Source organism: Marmota flaviventris, chromosome X (assembly GCF_047511675.1).
Source record: "Marmota flaviventris isolate mMarFla1 chromosome X, mMarFla1.hap1, whole genome shotgun sequence".
Classification (NCBI taxonomy): Eukaryota; Metazoa; Chordata; class Mammalia; order Rodentia; family Sciuridae; genus Marmota; species Marmota flaviventris.
Window position 1 is genome coordinate 72,850,078 of NC_092518.1, and position 24,872 is coordinate 72,874,949.

General features: G+C 40.0%; 1 protein-coding gene across 2 annotated transcripts; it reads left to right on the plus strand.

Annotated features, from left to right (window-relative positions):
• The first annotated feature begins 7,686 nt into the window (after positions 1-7,686).
• On the plus strand, positions 7,687-24,206 carry LOC114090831 (nuclear RNA export factor 2-like). Of its 2 annotated transcripts, XM_071606035.1 has the most exons (21): positions 7,687-7,750; positions 12,793-12,973; positions 13,251-13,383; positions 14,670-14,753; positions 14,864-14,968; positions 15,075-15,155; positions 15,286-15,355; positions 15,548-15,636; positions 15,757-15,864; positions 16,035-16,144; positions 17,617-17,653; positions 18,038-18,106; positions 18,187-18,242; positions 18,379-18,486; positions 18,588-18,646; positions 18,761-18,876; positions 18,996-19,038; positions 19,881-19,953; positions 20,455-20,640; positions 23,885-23,944; positions 24,083-24,206. In XM_071606035.1, exons 1-20 carry the CDS (start codon positions 7,714-7,716, stop codon positions 23,910-23,912), a joined length of 1,773 nt encoding a protein of 590 aa, XP_071462136.1. In that variant the 5' UTR covers positions 7,687-7,713; the 3' UTR covers positions 23,913-23,944; positions 24,083-24,206. The 2 variants fall into 2 exon arrangements, with proteins under 2 accessions (XP_071462136.1, XP_071462137.1); XM_071606036.1 differs by lacking the exons at positions 17,617-17,653; positions 18,038-18,106; positions 18,187-18,242.
• Positions 24,207-24,872: the final 666 nt, after the last annotated feature.

Genomic DNA, 24,872 nt, shown 5'->3' on the forward strand with positions numbered 1-24,872 from the left:
AATTTTGTGATTCCATATGTAATAATTCCAGGCAAATGTCTTACCACACTCTTATGCATTTTCAGATTAAATGTGACAAAGTAAAACAACACAGTCGCCAAATTCCGTGTCAATCATGTACTGGTTATTAGCTTTGCCAATTAATTTTAACTCTCTGTACTTGAAGAAGACTAATATACTTTTAGAAATATTTAATACATAACATGTACTGTGATCAGGGCATGTGGAGGATGCTATAAGAACACAGAGGAAGGAAACCTAGCAAGGCTGGGAGATGTTAGAGAAATAATACTTGACCTTCTGCTCTTAAAAGTTTAATATTCAGGCTCAGTGGAATAATTTAAGTCATGCAAGAAGAACCCCCGTTAAAAATAAAAGTTCCTTCCTTCATAACCAACCATTTTTATTCCAGTGTAAGACTACTGGAGTTACCTAAAAGTATCACCATTAGAATGATTTCTCTTGATGAAAACCTCTACAAGACCTCAGTAAAATTTACAAATATTTCTAGGGAGTGGAGTACATGTTCAGAAACTATGTCTTCGGTCTGTCTTCTCTCCCTTAGTACCATCCACAAAGATCAGATATTTGGGAAAATAAATGATAACAAAAGAGCTGTAGGGAAGAGGATTAGGAGAGGATTAGTGAAAGGGTTTATCCCTAGCTAAGCAGGCAATGTCAAGAGATGTACTTCTTTAAATAAGGGAAGTTGCCCTGGAGACATGTAATGGGGGTTGATGGAGCAAAGCCCCCCCCCAAAAAAAAACACTATTAAAATTTTGTTTTTTCTACATTTACATGAGAGTAGAGAGTATTTTGACATATTATGCATACAAAGAATAAGTATAACTTGTTCCAGTTAGGATCCCATTCTTGTGGTTGTAGATGATGTCGAGTTACACTGGTAATGTATTCATATATGATCACAGGAAAGTTGTGTCTGATTCATTCCACTGTCCTTCCTATTCCCATCCCTTCATTCCCCTTTGTCTAATTTACTGAATTTCTAATCTACCCCTCCCTTGTTGTGGGTTAACATCCACATATCAGAGAGAACATTCTGTCTTTGAAAAACCCACTATGCTTATCTAATTGTTTCCAAAGACCCAGCTTAGTTCCTAAGTTATTCTTGAAATAATAAAGACAAACATTGGGGATAGTGTCCATATTAGACACTTGACAGCTAAAAACCCAAGACTATAAAGAAGAATGTTCTTCTTATAGCATCAGAATGTGTTGTTGAGAGCCACAGCCGAAGGGGCCCCAGCAAACTTCCAGCTGCCGGCTGATGATTGGCTCACAGCGGCCCCAGCAACATCTAGCTGATTGGCTCCTCTGCGATGATGCTCATTGGACTGTTTCCCTGCCCTTTCAGACCACGGAGCTGCTCATTGGGGGACTTTTTTGGCTCCGCCCACGTGACCCAGCCAATCGGCCTCAAGAGCAGGAGGATTGAGGGAGGTGGAGAGAAGCTTGTGTGGGAGAGAGAGGCTTGTGGAAAGCCGGTGGTGGCAGTTGAGGCTCTGAGGGTTTTTCCTGAGAGGCTGTTTTGTTTGGCGTGTGTGGTTCTAAAAATAAAGTTAGTTCCTTTTGACAAGTGGCTCCTGATTGTGCCCAGCCAGACTGCGGCAATGTGTAAGTCATATTTTAAAATGAAATGAGAGTTGGTATGATTGTAAAGGTGGAAAAGTCATCTGACAAACATTTTATATTCTTTTCAATGTCTAAACCCAGGGCTTGAATGAAAGTTAGAATATAAGTAAAATGAAGATAAACTTTTGGAAGGAAGTATCTAACTAACTCCAAAGCTGTGATTTTTCAAACCCATGAGTCACAATAGCTTATTTGTCTTGAAATGCAATTGGGATTTGTTAAAACAAATGAGGTATGGTAAGACATGCAAATGCAGAAACTACCATCATGAAAGAAAGGTTTTCCTCATGGTTCCCTAGAAATAAGGGAATATGTCATGCAGAGGCACCAGGATTAGGAAGGAATGAGAGGAAAGTATAGGTACAAGTCTTTGTTGTGGTTTCCACAGGGAAAGGCAAGGAGTGATAAGCAAGCTTAAATTTGGTTAGATTGTTATGTAGTAACAAATAGGTTGAGTTGGAAGGGAAAACAAAACAAAACAAAAAAACAGGCTCAGGTGCTGGGGTTGTGGCTCAGTGGTACAGTGCTCACCTAGAATGGGCAAGGCCCTGAGTTCGATCCTCAGCACCACATAAAAACAAATAAAATAAAGGTATTGTGTCCAACTACAGCTAAAAAATAAATATTTAAAAAAAAAGAGTTAAAAAAAAAAACAGGCTCAGTGTCACACACCAGTAATCCCAATGGTTAGGGATGCTGAGGCAGGAGGATTGGGAGTTCAAAGCCAGCCTCAGCAACTTAGCAAGGCTCTAAGTAACTTAGCAAGACTCTATCTCTAAATAAAATATAAAAAGGACTGGTAATGTGGCTCAGTGGTTGAGTGCCCCTGGGTTCAATCCCTGGTACCAAACAAACAAATTAAACAGAATTCTGAGCCTCTACATTTTTCCCTTCCAGGAACTTGTAGCATAGAATGTGGGGTTGGGTCCTTTGTCCCATGAATTTGAAGAATAAAATCACAAGGGTGTGAGCAAAGTAACAGTATTTATTAAAGTCATACAAAGAAAGCAGAGGTCCCAAAAAGGGAGGGATCCCAAGAGAGGGATACTGAAGAGTGGCTATTGTCTGGGAGTTTATATAGATCTATAGGTTTAAGGAAGTCAGCCGCCTGCTCAATTCTGGATAAGGCATTCAGTGTATTCATGCAGCCTCAAGTCCAATCAAATATCAATCAGGCATTTTTGCTTCTTTAGAGAGGCATTGGACCTCAGTCACATAGGTCTTGATTTTAAAACAGCCTTTTTGTAAATTTCTTAGCAAATATATGCAGGTGCTGTTTGTGCTCTACTGCCAGGAAGTTACCCATGGGCCATCTCCCTATCTTCTCAGCCTTATCTCTTCCTCATTTGTGAGAAATAGAAACTCTGGTGGTCCATTTTCAGAATATCCAATCTTAACTGGATCCAATTTATAGTCCTTCTTTTTTGCCTGCCCTAATTCAAAATTAGCCAGTCTCATGTGGATATTTCTCTTCTCACTCAAGGGTTGGATGTCCTCTCTCAGAGGGCACAGATGCAGTATAGGACTGCATCCAGAGGGTACAAAACACCAGAAGATGCACTAGAGTTAAGGCCCCCTCTCTCACTCCCTCTTAGCAAAACCTTCAAGTCTGATTTTCAGAGATGCAATTCTTTGACCATAAGAGAGCATCCTCCTTTTTAAATATTTATTTTTTAGGTGTAGATGGACACAACAAAATACCTTTATTTTTATGTGGCACTGAGGATCGAACCCGGGCCCCACCCGTGCTAGGTGAGCGCTCTACTGCTGAGCCACAATCCCATCCCCAAGAGAGCATCCTTCTATATGACATTTTTTTTCTCCCTCTTTTAGTCCAGTGCCCTATCAAACTCAATTTCCTTTATACATTACAGATAAGTCCCAATCATGACCTTTTGGGGATAGGCTGGAGTTATTTCCTGCCACATGACTATTTAAAACCTTTCTGTAATTTTACATTTAAGTAAACCCTATATATTGTAGGGAGAGTTTATTAAAGGTATGCATAGTGGGGTCATGCCCATTCAATAGACACCTCAGTTCCAATGTTTGCATCTCCATGTAACATTTTAATTGCTCTCAGATAAACTCCTAAACCTCCCTTGGCCTTGGCAATTTTAGGGAGGAGAACAGCAGCTGGGGGTTCTGAGGACAGTGTCTTTGTGTTCCACAAAGGAACACAATGTAATTTAGCCAACACAGAGCCTGGCACACAGAGTCCCAGGAGTTTGTAGCAAGAACTTGAGTTCAGATCTCACAATTGTAGCTAATCTCCTTTGCAGGGATGGCTCAGTTGCAGAAGGCTCCCTGTGTACTAGGCTGGTTGTAAACTCTGGGGGCAGTAAAAACAGGAAGTTAAGTCTCTTTTGACCCCCACTGCTCTCTTCTTTATGCCCTTGGAGAAGTAATTTCCTATAAGGACTCCATCTTGTTTGCATGGACCAAATGAAGTAAGTTTGTGGCCTGTCACTTTCATCACCAGCCCTCCTTGATCACTAGACACAGCGATTTCCCTTACTGGAGCGCTGTGATATAGTGGTGACAGGTCACTCTCTTCTGGACACCATGGGTGAGTTGGTAGCATGAGGTTTTGGCTTTAGATCCCCACAAGGCAAGAGGAATTCTTTCTGTTCCCCCACCCAACCCATAGTATACCCAGCAAATTGGGAACCCAGTGACAAAGGTCCAGACTATTTTTCACCCCCTTGAAGATATATACATAGTGGGCCCTGACACATCTATGCTGGATCCACATTGAAAACCTCTTTCCAGTGGCTATGGTCATGGCAGATCTGAGATATCCCCCTCATTTAACAAGAAGGTTTGAGTCATTTAGACCTCTGAGGTCCATTATTTGGTAAAGAGGAGTATCACCTGGGGTGGGGGTATTGAAAATTAACATTTCTAGGATTTGTACTAGTAGTGGAGGAGGGGTAGTGATCATACCAAGTGTCCCTGAATTATCCTAGCAACCATACAGAGTAAATTCTGTTTCCCCTCTAAGTTTCCAGAGGCTTGCTTGATGGCCCAAAAGATAGTGTATTCTGGAATGTTGCATGTATTGTCATGCAGTGCTTTGTCAAGTAAATTTTGTTACTGAGGTTATTTAAATCTTTACCTGACGGGGGTTTTTTTTTTTTTTTTTTTTTTTGTTTATGTTACTCAAAGAGGTGTGTTAAATTTCCCACTGAGAGGATGAATTTGTCCATTTCTCCATTTCTGTTTTTAACATATATATTTTCTCCATATACTTCTATCAATTTTTTTTTGTATATTTTGGCTCTGTGGCAAAAGGTACATACACATTTGTTTTACTAGCACCTTCATGTTGAATTGAACTTTTTATCAATATGAAATATCCCTTCTTTTCTCTTGTACTGTTTTCACTTAAAATATATATTATTTCTCTTGTTAATGAATTAACAGTTATACCAGCTTCCACTTGGTCCGTGGTTTAATTGTATATCTTTTGCCATCTATTTTTTCTGAATTTTCTATATCATTATATTTTATATGTGTCCCTTTAAGGAAACATTTTGATTGAATTAACTTTTAAAAAAAATCTAGTCATGGGCTGGGGATGTGGCTCAAGCAGAAGCGCGCTCACCTGGCATGCGCGGGGTTCTGGGTTCGATCCTCAGCACCACATTAAAAAAAATAAAAATAAGAATAAAGATGTGTGTCCACCGAAAACTAAAAAATAAATATTAAAAAAAAATTCTCTCTCTCTCTCTCTCTCTCTCTCTCTCTCTCTCTCTCTCCCTCTTTAAAAAAAAATCTAGACATGATCCCTGCCTGTGTGTGTGTGTGTGTGTGTGTGTTGCTGGGTGTGAAACCCAGGGCCTTGTGTTACTGGGTGTGAAACCCAGGGCCTTGTGCTACACCCCCAGCCCATGATCTTTACTTTTTAATTTTAAGTCTTCATTTCATTTACATGTAATTCCAGATATAATTTGGATTAAATGTACCATTTTCTATATACTTTACATTTGTTTTCTTATTCTAATTTCTCCTTTATTTTGTAATACTTACCATTATTTTAAAATTATTCCATTTTGCCTTAGTAGTGAAACTTTCTTGTTATTTTTATAATATTTAGACTTCAGATTATAGTGTGCATTTCTGCCTTATCATATTCTAATGTAATTAGTTCTTTTATATTTCCTTGCATAACACATGCTTTCCAGATTTATAATGTCCTGATTTATTATTGTGCATTTTAATTATTTTTACCTATATATTTAAATTCTTCCAAGAAATTTATCTAGATTATTCAGTTGGTGCTCATTTAGATTTTCCTATATATTTACTAGTGTCATTATTCTTCATTCTTTCTTACATTTACCTGCTTCTATCTAGAATCATACTTCATTGATTTAAGGATGTTACAGAAAGCTTGGTCCTTGTCCCCAGTGCCAATCCAGTAATTAGGACACAGTTTTGAAGAACAAGAAAAAAGAAGTTTTATTGTTTTTCTAGTGGAGAATCCCAGGGGACTCTTGTCCCAAAAGTTGTGGTTCTCTGTATCAGGGAGAGCGCGGGACTTTTAAAGACGATTCAAAGATTACATTCCACATGTTCTGTCCACAGTTGTAATGACTTGTTAATCTGGAGACAGTCATTTCAGAGATCTTCTGGTAACATTTTCAAAGTCTGAATAACTTTGTTCCTGTGGTGGATGTGTGCTCAAGGACAGATAACTCTGCCTAGGATGGAGAAGAAAGATAATCCTGTTTCTCCAGATTTTAGGAGGGGAAGAGATTAGGGAGGAGCAGGGAGAGAGGAAGAGAAAGAAACATGTCTGTTTCTAAAAATCAATTGCAGTGACAGAGAAGCAAGGATTATATTCAAAGCATAAAGTGTACCACTGTCACAAGGGTATCTCTTTAGTTTTGAATTGGGGACAAATTTGCCTAGGTTTGTTTGCATTAAAATGTCTAACTTATGTTTTTGAAAGACAAGTTTTTGTAGACATAAAATTCTAACTGTGCAGTTATTTTACTTGAGCACTATGGATCTATACTTTCATTTTCTTCAAGGTACCATTATTTCTGTTTTAAAATTAGGTGTTAGTCTTTCTCTCTCTGTTTCTTCTTCAATTATTTCCTCTTTTGGGGTTTCAACAGCTTTACTATGATGATCCTAGTTTAGGTTTTCCTCATACCCAATATGCTTGACAATATGTATTGCTTTGTGCATCTGTAACTCGACATCTTTTGATTCTTGTTAAATTTTTCTCAAATACTCTCTTTTTAAATATTTATTTTTAATTATAGGTGGATACAATACCTTTATTTTGTTTTTTTGTGGTGTTGAGGATCCAACCCAGTGCCTCACATGTGCCAGACTAGTGCTCTACCACTGAACCACAACCCCAGCCCCTCAAATACTCCCTTTCTGCACTATTCTCTCTCCTTCCTTCTAGGAAACATAAAATGTTTGATTTATTTACTGAATTTCCTTTAATTTGATCCCATATTGCTCTGTTCTTCATCATTTCATCTCTTTATACTTCATTCTGGATATTTTCTTCAGTCCCTTCTTTTGAAATTACAATTCTCTCTTCAAACATGTTTGTTATGGCATATTGCTAGTCATATAATTGTTCATTTAAGTTATTGGATTTTTTAGTTCTAGTGATTCTGCAGATTGATCATATTTTGCAATTCTTCACTGAATTTTTAAATCTTTTATATTGTTGAAAACTATGTCATTATTTGAATTATCTCAATTTTGTGGTTTTTATTGTCATTCTATTTTCATTCATGCCATCTTATCTCATTTTTCACAATTTTCTCAGGAAACTACATATAATTAATTGTAGATTTATTTATTTCAGTCCTAGAATGAATGTGTCTCCCTCCAGAGAAGAAATTTGTTTTTCTGGTAAATCTCCTAAAGTGCAACAAAAAGCCTGAACCCGGTGGACCCGCCCCGCCCTTGCCGCAACCTCCGCCTCTGCTGGCGCCACTGGGAGTTGGGGGGTGGGGTTGGAGGCTGGGGGCTGGGGGTTGGTGGGGGTGGGATACGGATCTTAGCCTCTCAACCAGCCAGCAAGAAATGCCGCGGTCCATAGAAGCCTGCGTCCCAGGCCCACGTGAGTGGCGCTGCACTAGACCTAGTTTGCAGCGCCTTTGCTTCTGTGGCTACCGGAGCTCAGAGGGCGGGTGGATGGGGCAGTCGCTGAGACTGAAAATTTAAGAAAAACAAAACAACACATAACCCCCTCCAAAAAAAATCTTGACTGCTGAGGAGGTGGAACATTTTTCCTGTAACAGTCTGTGTTGTTTTCTTAAATCCGTTAATGTATTTGTAATTATAATGTACTAATTGTAATAAAAATAGAAGGGAGAGTAAAGTAGAGCAAGCAGATGGGGGAGGGAAGAAGAGCAGGAAATGAAAGGTGTTGGGAAATGAAATCGATCAGTTATGTGCATGTACCAATACAGCATTCTGAATCCCAGTATTATGTCTAATTTTAATACACCAATAAGAATATTTGAAAAAAATCACTTTAATCCCACTGGTGATTGAGATGATTAATCAGGATTTCTATCCCTTGAAGGGCTAGTTTGTTCTCAATTTACATTTGAGACATAGCTCTTGAAGGTCCCTATTTTAGCCAGAGTGGCTTGCCAGGGTCTTTTCTCTGGGACAGGTCTACCTTCATATTTTATGCTCTTAGTCCCATGACTCTGTGGAAATCTGGCATGAATTCATAACATTTCAGCACCCTACATGCCTCCTTAGGAGTCATTAACTGCTGCTAGCAAAAAACAGCCTCAATTCAATTGTTGAGATTAACTTTGAGGTATCTTTGCCCTATTTTTTTCTATTTTTTTATTGATGCATTATAATTATGCATTATAGTGGGATTCATTGTTGTATATTTGTACATGCACACAATACAACAGTATAATTTGGTCAGTTTTGTTCCCCAGAACCTCTCCTTTACCTCCGCCATTCCCTCCCCTTGTAAATAAATTTTTATTTTAAGTGATTTTCCACACTTTTCTAGATGTTTTTCCTTGGACACTTGTTCCAACTTAGCTAGTCTTTTGTTGCTGGAAGCAAAACTACATTTATTTTTTTCAAATGCTTAGTTTGGTATAGTCCTTTATTATCTTAGTTTTTACATTCTTCATTGTGTCTTCTAATGTTTAGGAGCCGGAGAACAGGTGTAATAAACCTTCTATGGAATTTTCCAGATGGACATATTGTCTAGCATAGATTTAGTACCACAGATATTTCTTTCTCATTTTATTATATTGCCATTGCTCATTCTCATTTATGCCCCTGTCCTTGACTCTTTGCCTGTTGTTTATGAGACACTCATCTCTTCCAGTCTTCAACCATTCTCTGAGATTTCAGCCACCTGGTTAACAATTGATCCTAGTTACCCAGCTAACAATAGATAATGAATCCTTTTCACACTACTGTCCTCCAGACTTACCAAAATATAAAAACATTGCCTATATATATATATATATATATATATATATATATACACACACTCTTGCACGCACACACACATATGTATGTGTATTCAGTAGAGAGAAAGTTTTTCAAAAAGATAAATTTGAAAAATGATGATTGTTTCAAGTTATATGAACTTTTAAAATGTTAGCACACAGATGAAGATATAGGCTCATTCACTCACTGTTGATTATCACATAAAGAAATATGATATATAGTTTTAAATGTCATAAAATAGTCTCAATGTAAGGCATGTTTTGGTTTAAGTAATACAGTTACAGAAGTATTGCATGAAAAACTGTGAACATGTGCAGAGAATGTGTATATAATCCTGTGCTTAGTAGCATTGCTTATAATAATAAAAACTTGGAAAGATTTGTTAAACTTTGAAATTTTATTAGTTAATTTGATAATAACTTGATATTATTATTATTATTATTATTATTATTATTATTAGGTACTAGAAAAGTGACCCCCGGGGTGCTTAACCACTTAGTCATATCCCCAGCCCTTTTTTTTTGTTGTTGAAACAGGGTATTGCTAAGTTGCTTAGGGACTCCCTAAATTGCCGAGACTGGCTTTGAACTTGTGATCCTCCTGACTCAGCCTCCCAAGCTGCTGGGATTACAGGCATGTACCACTGCACCTGCCTAAAATTTTAACTAAAATAATAATCTAGGGGCTGAGTTTGTGGCTCAATGGTAGAGCACTTACCTAGCACGTGTGAAGCACTGGGTTTGATCCCCAGCACTACATAAAAAATAATAAAACTAAATAAACAAAATAAAGTTATTGTGTCCATCTACAACTAAAAATATTTAAAAAATAATCTAACATGTTAATATCAGAAATTGTTAATTAGACATTTTAAAAAATATGAAAAAATATATTTTGGATTAATATTTATCCTTTTCTGAGATTCCCAGTTAGTGATAGTCAACCCTCAGTTCTTGCTCTGATAAACAAGTGATCTTAGCTTTAATTTCCACAGTATCTTTAAAGGAAAAGCATATTAATTTAGTAAATGATAAAACTCAATTAAATATTTTTTCTCAACATGCAATATATAAAAATATGAAATGAAACAAGTTATAGATATTTTACCATATGATTTCATTTTGAAAATGTATATATGCATAATGTATCCAATAGCATGCAAGAATACAACACTAAATATGTTCATGTATCATCCTCTGTCTCAATTTATTTGTTAAAATGGAGTCATTTTCATGCTTTTGATTCTGTGTATCACCATGATGATGATACCTAAATTGCTGCTGAAGCTTAGTATCATGAAGATTTAATGTTTTGGGAAAGAATACTTGATAGATTGTGCCCTATATTACAAAGCACATGATGTTTGGTTATTTCCTATTTTCTGATGTGGTTTACCTGCTATTGTTATCTATTATATAGATCTTTTAATTAATTAGCAGTTTTTAAATGATCATAGTAAAATTCTACCTTGTTTTTTTATGTATTAGCTGAAATGTTCTTATAAAGAGAAACCCTCATCAACATTTTGTGTATCTTTATATTAACTTTTATAGGAAAGAGAATAAATATTTGATTCTTCTCCTCTGTTTTCAAAAGAATAAGTTGTTTTTTTGTATTCTACAGATGTCTCCACTAAGGTTCTTTTTTTGTTATTGTTTTGGGATATCCTTATATATTCCTAGCTTTGCAATGTATTGATGGGTTTTTAACCCCTGTAACAGGATTCTGAGCCTAAGAATGATAAAATTTGCCTTGTGCTTTTAAAAAAATCATTCTGCCTGATTTGTGGAATATAGATGGTAAGAGAGCAGGTGTTAAATTAAGAGTACCATTTAGAAAGCTGTCTAATCTAGGAGATAGATGTTGGTGGTGGTAGCAATGGAGGAGGTGAGAAGTGGCTAGACTCTGGGTATATTCTGAAGGTAGAACTAAGAGAATTTCCTAATCAGTTGGAGATAGAGTTTGAGAGAAAGAGTGCTCCAGGCCACATCCACATTTTTAGAATTTATTTATTTTTATTTGTTCTACTTAACTGTACATGACCACATCCACATTTTTAGTCTGAGCAAGTGGAATGTATAGATCAAATGTTCTACCCACATTTAATTTAATTTCCAGTGCCTTCCCTACACAGGGAAATTCCAAAGGTTGTGAATAACAGGACTTTTTTTTTTTACTGCAGGTCAATGAACTGTTACTCATAAGCGTGTCCTGAGACAACAATGAATAATTAATGTATAATATATATAAAATACAAACCTAGAGAACGTTCAATTTAGAGGTCAAAAGGAAGCTGGTTTCTGAAAGTACAATTGTGTTAAACCCTATCTCCAGAAAAACCACTGTTATTACCACTACTGGTACATTGTTTCAGTTGAATGTGACAAAAATAAAATGCCCTTAGTGAATATACCCCTGGGAGACAGAATTGGTGCTATCTTTTTGTAGATAAAAATTGAACTTCTGGATCTTACCACATGGTGAAGTGCATATTTTGGCAGAGAGTGTGCATATTATAAAGTAAATTTCTAGGATGGATACAGTCAAAACACTTTACAGGTATACCTGAAGCTGAAATATCAGATAAAGTAGTCTTTGTAGTTAAATTTTAAAAATAGTAGAGACAAAGAAAATGTTTTATAATAGTAAGAGGTTTCGTCCCCCAGGAAGACATAAGAATCCTACGTGTGTATACACTTGGTATGATTTGGAGAAGGGTCCTCCAAAGGCCGGTGTGTTTTTAAAGGCTTAGTTCCTAGCCAGTGACACTATTGGGAAGTGATGGAACCTTTAAGAGGTGAAGCTTACTGGGAGAAAGTCAGGACTGGGCCATGCCCTTGAAAAGCAGGACCCTGGCTCCTTCCTATTTCTTTCTTTGCTTCGTGGCTGTCATGAAATGGGAAGCTCCTCCTTATGTGCTTGCTCATGATGTACTGTGTCAACATAGACCCAAAGAAACAGGGTCAAGTGATCATGGACTGATACCTCTGAAAGTATGAGCCAAAGTAAAACTTTCTTCCTTAAAATTTGATTTCTCTCAGATATTTTGTTACAGTAATGCAAAGCTGACTAATAGTACACGATTCCATACAACAGAGCCTCAAAGTAAATGAGACAAAAACTGATGGAGCTGAAAGGAGAAATAATAGTTGGGGCATTTAACATCCCATTCTCAGAAATTGATAGAAATTGCTAGACATAAAATCTATAAGGATATAGACAATCTGAATAATATAATTAATATGATAACCAGGTCTACATGAAACATGAGATTATCTATGAGGTTTTAGTCATGTTGTTAGATTACAGAAACATCAGAGAAGACAAGATTTGGATGCCTTCCTGGTGTAGATGTTCATTTCAACCTGTGAATTCTTACACTTCAGTTCTTTATAAGTACTGCTTCACATTTTATGAGGTTTAGCATTAATTTCTTCCTCTTCCAAGATATCTCCCCTGAATGTACCACCAGTGAGAAAAGGGTCTCATGTCTGGACAGACAGAGGAGTTTTTTTGTTTGTTGTTGGTGGTGGGAGGGTTGTATGATTGGTCCTTGGAGCAGGCTGACATTTTGCTTGCCCTACCACACTGTTAACTGTTAATGTAGTGTATTGTAAGTGGACCATTTATGTGTCTTTAAACTTGTGTTTTTGTTCCCAATTTCAGAAAAAAATGATGAAAGCTCTCTGCAAGAAAAAGATAAAGGTGATAATTCTTTCCAAGGGAATTCTGACAAGGAAAACGTACATTATGAAGATGATAAAAATGAGCTTCCACCATCAAACCTCCAGAAGGATGATGGAAACAGCCAGATGGTGGATGTCCATGAGGACCCTGAAGTAAGACAGTAAGTTACCAGACAACCCGTTTTAAATTTAGCAATCCATAGGACTGTGCAACTCTTTCATTCTCTGTTATCTTGTTCTTCTCTCACTGAAAAAGTGAAGAGTGATAAAAGTAGAATATAGAGCAGTCATAATGATAGGTCATGTAATCAGTGAGTTGAGACTGTGTAGGAGACTTTGTAGCATTTCTATACATTTTAAAATTTCAATCTTGTTTTTCTTTTTGAAAATTGCATTTCTGTACATTTATGGATACCTTCTTCTGTCCATTTCCCCCAGTGACTCCTCTACCTTCCACGTCAACAATGGGAATATAAAATGGGATAAGGAATGCCAAGATAAAATTCCTTCAGAAAAAGAAATGAAAAAGAGCACACAGGATGAAGCTGTGGGGAGAAGGTTCAAGATCACAGTGAGTGTCCTGATATTATGTAGGTAAGGTGCAGGAGAGGTAGATCAGAGGGAATTGGGTTGATACCATCTAAGGACAGGTCCAGAAAATGAATTAAAAGGGAAGGCTGTCTAAAGGGAAAGGTGGACTACTGCCAAGAATATGGAACAGATTCCCACTGGATGCCTTGCTTTGGCTCAAGCAGCATGTAGGATTATGAGTCTCTGAAATCTTTGTTAGATGGTCAGGAAGGATATTCAATATGTAAAATCTCCTGGAATCTTATTAATTAAGGTCATTTAGAACAGCTAAATTTTTTATTTCGAAGATCAATTTGCAATACAGAGAAAGGACAATTAAGAAATCCATGTATTGATCCAAAACAAAAAGAAAGAAAACCAAAAAGTGTATCATGTCAGTTGTCCCCACATTAAAAGTCTTTTGCGGGGAGGTACTAGGGATTGAATCCAGAAGTGCTTTACTACTGAGCTATATCCCCAGTCCTTTTTTTACTTTTTAATTTAAGACAAGTTCTCACTAAGTTGCTTAGGACCTCACTAAGTTCCTGAGGCTGGTCTCTATTTTGTGATCCTCCTACCTCAGCCTCCTGAGCTGCTAGGATTATAAGCATGTGCTACCATGTCTAGCTAGAACTATTTTTTTTTTCAGTACTCAGGGGCACTTAGCCACTGAGCCACATCCCCAGTCCTTTTTATTTATTTATTTATTTATTTTAAAGAGAGAGTGTGTGAGAGAGAGAGAGAGAGGGAGAAAGATAGAATTTTTAATTTTTTTTTTTTTTAAGTTTTTGGCGGACACAACATCTTTGTTTGTATGTGGTGCTGAGGATCGAATCCGGGCCACACGCATGCCAGGCGAGCGCGCTACCGCTTGAGCCACATCCCCAGCCCCCCTTTTTATTTTTTTAAATAATTTTTAGTTGTTGATAAACCTTTATTTAATTTATGGATTTATATGTGGTGCTGACAATCAAACCCAGTGCCTCACACATGCTTGGCAAGCACTTTACCACTGAGCTACAACCCCAGACCCCTTTTTATTATTTTTTTTTTATTTTGAGACAGGGTCTCACTATGTTGCTTATAGCCTTGTTAAATTACTAAGGCTGGCTTCAAACCTGTGATCCTCCTGCCACAGCCTCCTGAGCCACTGGGATTACAGGTTTGTGCCACCATGCCTGACCTAGCTAGAACTCTGGAGAAGGTCACAGTAAAATACTTGATCGTGTATGATAACTGCCTTTAATTCCATGTTGTCTTTGTTTCATCCCTTCTTTTTACCTTTAGATTCCTTATGGGATGAAGTATAATAAGACATGGCTAATGAATTCAATCCTGAGCCATTGCTGTGTACCCTTTACACCAATTGATGTAAGAGAAGATGGTGAAGCCAGCTGATGGGCACCCGGGAGGGGAAGAGGTCTGCCTCAGCAGGGACAGTTGGCATCTGACATTATTGCTTCTGCCTCCATTCCCTGTAGTTCCACTATATCAAAAATCGGGCCCAATTCTTTGTCCAGGATGCTAGTGCTGCCTCTGCATTGAAAGACGTCAACTGCAAAATTTGTGATGAGGAAAATCAAAAGGTATGGGCCGAGATCATTCCTTAGTATTGTTGGGATTGGGGAGGGGAATGGACAGGGGCTGGTTATCTTTGGACCCTGGTGCTTACCCTGCCTCTTCTTCCCATAGATATCTATCTTTGTCAATCCCTGTACTGAACTGAATACCTTGCAGAATAAATTCACTCCAGAAAAAATGGAGAAGCTAATGGTAATATAGACCTAAGGCACATTGTTTGAAAAGTTTCCTCGCCCACATTTCAACCTCCACCCTTTGATGTCCCTGTCACAGCCACCCCCCCACAGCCTCAAAGCCCCTTTCTCCATCTCTGTCTCTGCAGCTGACGATGAACAAACGATATGATGTCTCACAGCAAGCCCTTGATCTCCAGAAGCTCCGCTTTGACCCAGGTATGACTGACAACAGTATTCCTAGGGAAGGTGAGGGCAGAGGGGTCTGCCTGGCAGGGAGACATAGAAATGGAAAATTGGGGAGGGGGTTCTTGCTACTGCTGCTCCACACAGACCCCTCTGAGCTTTCTGATCCCCTTCTCCTGGCTTCCTGAAGACTCGTTTTTTGTTTGTTTGTTTGTCTTCCTGAAGACTTGATGGAACATGACATTGACATGATCCTAAACCGAAGACAGTGTATGTTTGCTACCCTGCAGATCATTGAAAGGAATTTCCCTGAGGTGAGATCTTAGGCCCAGGGCTGGTATTTTGGTAGAAGAGTGGAAGGGATGTTGTGAAGGGTAGATTTATATTCCCCACTCTCAATAGTAATCATTACACTAACCATTCCTTCCCAAAAGCTGTTGTCCTTGAACTTGTGTAACAACAAACTATACTGGCTGGATGCCCTGTCTGACATTGTAGAGAAAGCCCCCCAAGTCAAGATACTGAACCTCTCCAAAAATGAGGTGAGAAGACAGCAAGATGAAATTTGGGTTGAGGGTGGCTGGTAGTGCACAGCAGGATGTTGGCAAGAGGCAGACAAAAGCACCTGTGAGTGGAGGTATCTGGGTGCAGGTTCCCAGGTGACCCTCTCTCCCTGGGTCTCCTTAACCGGTTCCCTCCCCATCTTTCTCAGCTGAGGACCTCCAAGGAGTTGGTCAAGCTGAAAGGGATGAAGCTGGAAGAGCTATGGCTAGAAGGGAACCCCTTGTGCAGTGACTTCCCAGAGCAGTCTGCTTATGTAAGGTAGATAATGCCTGGTAACACCTGTCACCCTTCCTGGAGACCTTTGCCTCCCGGGAGCCTGAGCTCCCCCTGAAGTCCACCTCTGCAGGAGGATGCAACCTTGATCCTCTGGAAGGACCACAGTCCATACCCTCTCCTCTATCTGTGTCTCTCAGCTGTGCCCACAGGTCTGCTTTCCTTCTTGTGACCTGCTCCCCTTTTTCAGCTGGACTGGGGTGTGTTTCCCGCCCCTCTGCACTGGCCTCCTCCAGCAAGCCCTCCGAAGATGGGGCTGGGCTTCCCTCCCCTGTCCTATGAGTGGCCCTTCTTCTCATGTTCCAAAAAGGTTCCCCTTCCTATCCCAGGCTGACAAGGAGAGATTTCATGCCCCGTGGTGAGGGCCCGGGCCCTGGGTGGCTACCGTCACAACATCTGTTCCTCTAGGCCATTGGTGGAAACTGTTTCCTCCTTGGGGAGAAACTTGGGTTCCCTGAGTCAAGGAGCCAGAGGTAGGCCACTGCCAGCAAGCAGAGGCCTTCCTAAGACAGGAGGGGAAGGCAGAGGGCAAAGGAGGGGCAGGAGGAGGAGGAGGCGGGAGCACAGGCTGCTCAGGGGCATTGCTGCTCCCTCCCCAACTCCACATCCCACATCCAACCTCGTCCCTCAGAGCAGCCCTGGTAGCCCAAGTCAAGATGCTTCCTTGGGCAAGACACTGACTCAGACAGGCACCGGTGCACAGGAACCACCATGAGGGAACCTGGTGCTCATAAGAGGGGGCCACAGACCCTCTGTCACATGCTGAGCTGGTGCCTGATTCTTCACTACTGGTGCTGGGAATGACACCTCCCCTGGGGGCAGCTCCTTTTCCCATACCTGGCCCCCTCTGGGCCCACACGGGAGACAGAGGCTGAACCTGCATCCTGTGGGCCCGAGCCCAGCAGGTACATGTTTGCATTCCTGCCTGGGGCCGCAGGGCCAGCCAGGGGCAGGTGAAGGAATGGGCTGCGGTAGGGCACTGGTTTCTTCTCACTTCCACCTTGACCTCCAGCACCAGGACAGCATCTTCCCCTTCCCTTTGCTTTGCTTCCTCTATCACCGTCTCTCCCTCCCCTGCCTTCATTCCCTTTCTGTGGCCATACCCCTGCCTTCCCCTGCCTGTCTCACTCACCAAACCCCCACCCCACCCAGCATCCTATCCTGGGAGGCGAGAGTATGACCTGGTCTTGGTCTGGCCAGGCCATGCCCCACGGAAGGCTGGACACCCAGCACAGTAGCAGAGCCCTGGTCTCCCACCCCATTCCCTGCTCCCTTCAGAGCCTTCCATGGGGGGACCTGGAAGAAGGTAAGGGAGGCAGGGTGGGCCCTGGAGGAGGGGGTCAGGCTAGTGTAGATGGGAGGTACCCAGGGGAAAAGAGAGGGAGGAGAGCAAGAGGGAGAGAGTGTGCACAGCCCTCCACTGTCACCTCACTTCATTAGATTTGTCATTTGCACAGTGCTATCCAGGATTGTTTCCCCAATTTGTTACGCCTGGTAAGTACGCACTTCCGGTCTTGTCTCCTTACTCACATACCTGACCTCCCCGCTGGCCCCAGGCCTTGTGGGCCTTGCCTAGATTAGGTGTGCACCAGACCCTCATCCTTCTTAAAGGGCATGGATTCTCCATGGCATGGACATTTTCCCTAGGGAGAACACACGTGCACACACCCATACACACCCACTCACAGGGTGCATATACTGGTAGAGATTTCCAAGAGCTCATGATGCAGACACCAAGTGTGATCTCACCCATGGATTTTCCAGGGCCTATTTATACGTGGCCTCTGGCCCTTGTTTCCCCTTGGGCTGGTTTAACTCCTTGCTCATGCAGTGCCACCACCCTGATCTTCACTGTTGACCTCCTCTTCCCTTCTCAAGGATGGCCAGGAGTTACCAGAATCAATTGGAATTGACAATGAAACACCTGAAATAATAAAACCTTGTAAGGTGAGGGGGGATCATCAGTATTTGAGGTGTTGCAAGGGAGGTTTTGTCAATCATGTAGTTTCAAGGTGTCTTCATTTCAGGAAAGCTATAAAGGATGTGATAATCTGAAGAGTCTAGTATTGCAATTCCTGCTTCAGTAAGTTCTCCTGGGATCTTGACAGGGAGGGCTGGCACAGTTTGGTTTAACTTAGCACAGGTCTGCTCACAGTATTTTGAGGTATCATTTGGGGGCAGGGCCCCAGAGATAGCCTGTCCCCTTTGCTTCTCCACAGGTATTACCTTATTTATGACTATGGAGATCGACAGGGTCTCCTTGATGCTTACCATGATGAGGCCTGCTTCTCCCTGACCATTCCCTTCAACCCTGAGGACCCAGACCCGTGAGTATCACAATTCAGACTCTGGCCTGGGACCATGTAGCTCTCTCCTGGAAATACCTGCACTGGCTAGACCACCACCTTCTGTTCCTCTTTTTCTTTAGGAATAGCTTGGAAGAGTATTTCAAGGATAATAGAAATATAAAGAAGCACAAGGACCCCTGTAAGTCTGTGATAAGAGAAGCTTGGCATGAGAAATATGATGTAAAGGACTCAATGATAAGCCACAAGGGCAACAATTTGCCAGTCCCCATCTTTGCTTTTCTTCCCCATATAGTTCTGCGGATGCAGCTGCTAAAGCACACAAAATGTGACATTGTGAACTGCCTCATTGTATTGCCCAAAACTCAGCATGATTTTAACTCCTATGTGATAGACCTATGTGTCCAGACAGTGAGTACCCATTTCTTTCCTCAGGCAGCCATAGGTAGTAAGTTTCTGAAGTTTCTCGACATAGGTAGTAAATTTCTGAAGGATCATGAAAGACCTAGATTTTTATTCTTCCATTTCAGGACATGATGCTCTGTTTTTCTGTCAATGGGTTGTTCAAGGAAGGTGAGTATCTGTAGATGCCCCTTATCAGAGTGCTCATGACTCCCTTCTCCTTGCTGAGTTCCCTCCCAGTATTCTCTGAGCCCACATCCTTTTCCTTCTTCTCCTTTTTCTTCCTTTCATATTTTCCACACTGCTACTGGGGATTAGACCAAGAGCATCACACATGCTAAGCAAGTGCTTTACCACTGAGCTATATCCCTAGCCTCTTTCCTTCCTTTCTTTTCCCTTCCTATATGACTCCCTTTTTGTTCTCCCACCCTATTTTTCTCTCGCAAGTGACTGATCTGATCTACATCCATGTCTGTCTGCCCCGCACAACTCAGGCATTAGGAACACAGGCTGTGGAGTTTGATGGCTCTCATTCCAGGTCCTTAATGTGTTAAATCTGGCCTGATACTTAACACCTCAGTTTCTTCACTTGAATAATTTGGGGGCTAGGGCTGTAACTCAGTGGCAGATCACTTGCCTAGCACTTGTGAGGCACTGGGTTTGATTCTTAGCACCACATAAAAATAAACAAACAAAATCTACAACTTCAAAATTAAAAAAAAGAAAAATGGGGCTAATAATATTCATCTCTTGGGCAGCTGTGAAAAATGAATAAAGTGAGCTTATGTTTGTCAAGGAACCCACGTTAGGGGGTCTTTTCAGTGGGAGCTGATTCATTTCTACTGTGGCTGCCTCAAACCCTGAAATTCCCTCCTAATTCCCAGTAAAATTTGTTGGAGTTTGGTTTCCTTAAGGGTGCACATGAGTATCAGGCAAGACCCTTACTGGGGAACACTGTATGTAAACATGAATATGCAGGTCTAAGGGGGCATCATTGTTTATTGTCATTGAAGTGGAAGGAAAGTCTCAGGGTTCTGTTCGTGCCTTCACCCGGACCTTCATCTTAACTTCTGTCAGCAATTCCAGGTAAGCACAATGCTGTGGATGGCAGTGGTAACACCATCCAAGCTTCCATTCAGTAGTGTGATTAGTATTGTCTTGGGGTCTTCTCAACACTGGGGAAAGCCAACAGATAGATTCAAGGAGAAGTCTAGAATAGTGGTTAAGAGCATGGAATCTAAAGTCAGAATAGATTCTCATTTATCCTAACACTTATTAATTAGCTGTGTGACCTTTGTCAAATTATAAGACTTTTCTGTAATTAGTTGACTTCCTCTGTAAATGGGGAAGAGTGCCTGCTTTTAAATAAAGGGAGTTAAATCTGTAATGTAATGAAGGTAGTAGACAATCTCTCAAAAGGTAGGTTCTGTAGCATGGGTTAAGGGTACCAGCCAAGAGAGCTAAGAGGTAGGCAGTGTAGGGGTTTGAAAGGAATCTGGTTGCTGAGTAGCAATGGAAATAGAATCACCATTGGGAGTGTGGGGTTGTCCATTTGTCTGATTATTTGAGAATTCACCTTTCCTTTAGTCTGTGCATCGTGAATGATGAGATGATTGTGAGGAATGCCAGCCCCAAAGAGACCCAGAGCGCCTTCTCCATCCCCATGCTTACACCCTCCTCCAACTATGTGCCTGACCTCTACCAGGAGCAGCAGGGAATAGCACAGCCTTTCTCCACCAAGTCTGAGATGCAGAGCCTTGAGCGCTCTCAGAAGTGAGTGCTGAGAGTCTCTGGGGATAGACTTGAGTTGGAAGAAGTGGGAATTTAATCGTGGAAATTTTCAACTAATTTGTCAAAATAACACTTGTATATTTTGCTTCCAAAATGCACTCATGAGAAAATATATATTAATGTTATTGTGATAATGTAAGTAATTTTAAAACAATGCAATGTTTAAATCAGATAGCATGATCTCATATGTATCAAATTCTAAGGAAACCACCAAAAACTTAAAATTAGTATGTTAGGTCAGCACTGTTTCAGGGCACTCAATCAATATACAGAAATCAACCATATCACCATATACTAGCAATGAACAATCAGAAAATAAAATAAATAAAAAATTCCATTTCCAATAGCATCAAAAAGTAACATATTTAGGGGCTGGGGATTATAGCTCAGTTGGTAGAGTGCTTGCCTCACATGTACAAGGCCCTGGGTTCAATCCCCAGTACCACAACAAAGTAACATATTTAGGCTGGGTTTGGGGGCACATGCCTATAATCCTAGCAGCTTGGGAGGCTGAGTCAGGAGGATAGTGAGTTTAAGACCAGCCTCAGCAAATTAGTGAGGCCTTGTCTCAAAATAAAAAGGGCTGAGGATGTGTCTCTCAGTGGTTAAGCTTCTCTGGGTTCAAAAAAAGTAAGATATTTAGGAACATATTTATCAAAAAGTATAAAGCATACACTCCAAACTCAATAAAACATTGTAAAAATGAATTACAGATTTAAATAAATGGATGTACATCCCATGGTCCTGGATTGGAAGACTAAATATTGTTTAGATGGCAGTCACTTTCCAAATTTATATTGCAGATTCATTGTAAATGCAATCTATATCAAAATTTTAGCTTCCTTCATTGTAGACATTTACAAATTGATCCTAAAATTCCCAAGAAAATACAGTTAACTTAGAAAAGAAAAAATAATCTTGAAAGAGAAGAACAGAATTGGAGGACTCACTAAAATGTGGCTGTAAACTTATAGTAAACAATTTGTACTGGATAGTATAGGCCTTACAATAGACATGCATATGAATAGAATAAAATAAGAGTTCAAATTTAAAAAAAAAACAACTTTTATGGTCAGTTGCATTTCAATCAGAGTGTGAAAATAGCCTTTTTAAAAAACTGGTACAGGAACAACTGGATATCCACTTACAGATGAATTTATACTCTACTCTCATGCCATAAAAAAGCAAATTAAAAATGGGTCAAAACCCTAAAAGTTGGGCTGGGGATGTGGCTCAAGTGGTAGCGCCCTCACCTAGTATGTGTTAGGCACTGGGTTCGATTTTCAGCACCACATAAAAATAAAATAAAGATGTTGTGTCCACCTAAAACTGAAAAATAAATATTTTAAAAACCCTAAAAGTTAAATCCAAAACATTAACATTTTTATTTTTTTTAATAGAGAGAGGAGGGATAGAGAGAGAGAGAGAGAGAGAGAATTTTTGATATTTATTTATTTTAGTTTTCAGCGGACACAACATCTTTGTTTGTATGTGGTGCTGAGGATCGAACACAGGCCACACGCATGCCAGGCGAGCGCGCTACTGCTTGAGCCACATCCTCAGCCCACATTAACATTTTTAGATGAAAACATAGGAATAAATTTTTGTGACATTGACTTAGACAATGGTATCTGACATATGACAGCAAAAGTGCAAGAAAAAAGGAAAAATTTAGTGGAGTTCATCAGAATTTCTAACTTTTTTTGCATTAAAGGACACTATAAAGTGAAAAGGCAATCCAAAAGAAGAGAAAATATTTATATACTTTGTGTCTGATAAAGGACATATCCAGAATCCATAAAAAACTCTTCAGCCAGTCGCAGTGGCACACACCTGTAATCCTAGTGGCTTGGGAGGCTGAGGCAGGAAGATCGTAAGTTCAAAGCCAGCCTCAACAACAGTGAGGCACTGAAGCAACTCAGTGAGACCCTGTCTCTAAATAAAATAGAAAATATGGCTATGGGTGTGGCTCAGTGTTCGAAAGCCTCTGAGTTCAATCACTGGTACCACCGCCAAAAAAACAACAATAAAAAGACATGTAACCCAATTAATATGGCCAAGTAACTAAATAGACATTTTTCAAAAAAAAGACACAAATATACAAAAAGTACTTGGAAAGATACTAAGCATTATTAGTCACCTGGGAAAAGCAAATCAGAAAGAGAGATACCACTTGTTTCACACCACAATGAATGTGATTTTTTAAAATGGAAATAACAAGTGTTGGAAAACATATGGATTAATCAGAACCGTCCTACATGGCTAGTGAGAATGGAAAATGGTGCAATCATTGTGGGTTGACAGTTCCTCACAATGTTAAACAGGAGGTTACCATATAAATGAGCAATTCTACCAAGATAGATAAAAACACAGGTTCACACGAAAACTTGTACACAAATGTTCATAGCAACATTATTGATAATAGCCCCCAAATGGAAACAACCAAAGTGTTCATCAGTTTATGAATGGATAAATTAATGTGAGATATACACATACACATCCATATATATGCACATATATGTATATTATTAAGCAATAAAATAGAATAAAATTGTGATACACTATAACATGGTGTAGAATAAAATTGTGATACACTCTATAACATGAACCTTGAAAATATTATGCTTAAGCAAAATAGCCAGTTATAAAAGACTACATATATCATTATCAGTCCATTTATGAAAAATCTCCAAATGAACAAATCCATAAGGACACAAAGCAGAATAAGGTTTCCCAGGTCTGGGGACAGGTAGAACTGGGGAGTGACTGCTAATAGGTAAGGAGTTGTGTTTGGTTTTGCTAAGATGGTGAAACAGTTTTGGCGTTGGATAATTGTGATGGTTGTACAATCTTGTGAATATACTAGAAAACCACTGAATCATACACCTTAAGATGGCAAATGCTATAATATGTGCCATATACCTGGATTTGGAAGTGACTGGAACATTTTTATTTTTGAATTTCAGTGTCTTATTTTCTTGAGCATCTTTGATATCATTATATGTTAATATCATTTATTCTTCTAAACACTCCTGATTTTCTGCTTTGAATTCTGGTGAGCATGAATGTTAGTCACAGATATTTTAGTTTTCATAAGGTCATTATTCATCATTACAATGGTACTCATTCTGGCTCATGTATCCTAGCATAAGAGTGGCATTAGGAGGTGGCATTTTGTAGCCAGTGTGCATGTTCTGTGATGTCATGGAGATCACCTGTTTTTCAGGTGCCTTGAAGACAAGGAGGAGAACTAACCAGAGTTGGTCAGGTCTTCACTGTGTTCCAGGTGAGGTATGGGAATCAAGGGATGAAAAATGGACTCTGAACCTTTGGAAAAGTGGTGGCCTGGGGATGGGGATGGGGATGGGGATGCAACTCAGGGCACCTGGTTCTTCTAAAAGCCTAACTCCTCCATTCCTTCTAGGTCAAGAATCCAGAGGAGGCCTTGAATGTCATTTTCCTTTTAATCCACATTATTGTGTCTCTCTTACTAACTTACGACCATGCCCATGGCTGAGGTTGACAGTCTTGTTGTTCAAGAAGCCAAAGTTAACTTGTAGGTCAGGTAATACAACCATCCAAAAAGCCAGTTGTTATGATTATTTTTCACCACTGAAGATGGCTGTTTATTATCATAATAAAGAGTGAAATTGCATGTTGCATTTATGTGTCCTGGGTTGCTCTTCCCCTGCCCTAGCCATGAGCCAAGGGAGTCAGGACTGAAAGACCATGTGTACCACCACACACCACCCAGTTCATCCCTGGGAAGCCAGGTACTTTGTGAATAAAGCCTCATGAGAAAGGACACATTCTACTTTAGTAATTCACTTTTGGAGACATTAGGGGCTCTGTGAGATGCTCTTTGAGGAGGCCCACAGAAGCAGGCATATGCACTGGTACAACAGGTGCTTCAAGGATGTCTCTTGGCTATTGGGGGCTGCAGAAGGAAAGGATTAAGGGAAGGAAGGAAGAAAGGTAAGTAGGTGAGGGCTTACATATTTTACTTCTCATTCCTAGTCATTTGAGCATTTTCATAGATCATACCATGCTCAACTTTGTGATTTGTGCACAGGTGAATGGGAAATGGGCCTTTCCACAGCTCTCCCTGCACTTCCATCTGTCTTCCCGCCCCTTCCCCTTCCTGATGGTACCCTAGAAGGAGACTCCTGTCAGCACCTGCAGGGAGAGGGAGAATCTCAAAGAGCTGACAGCAG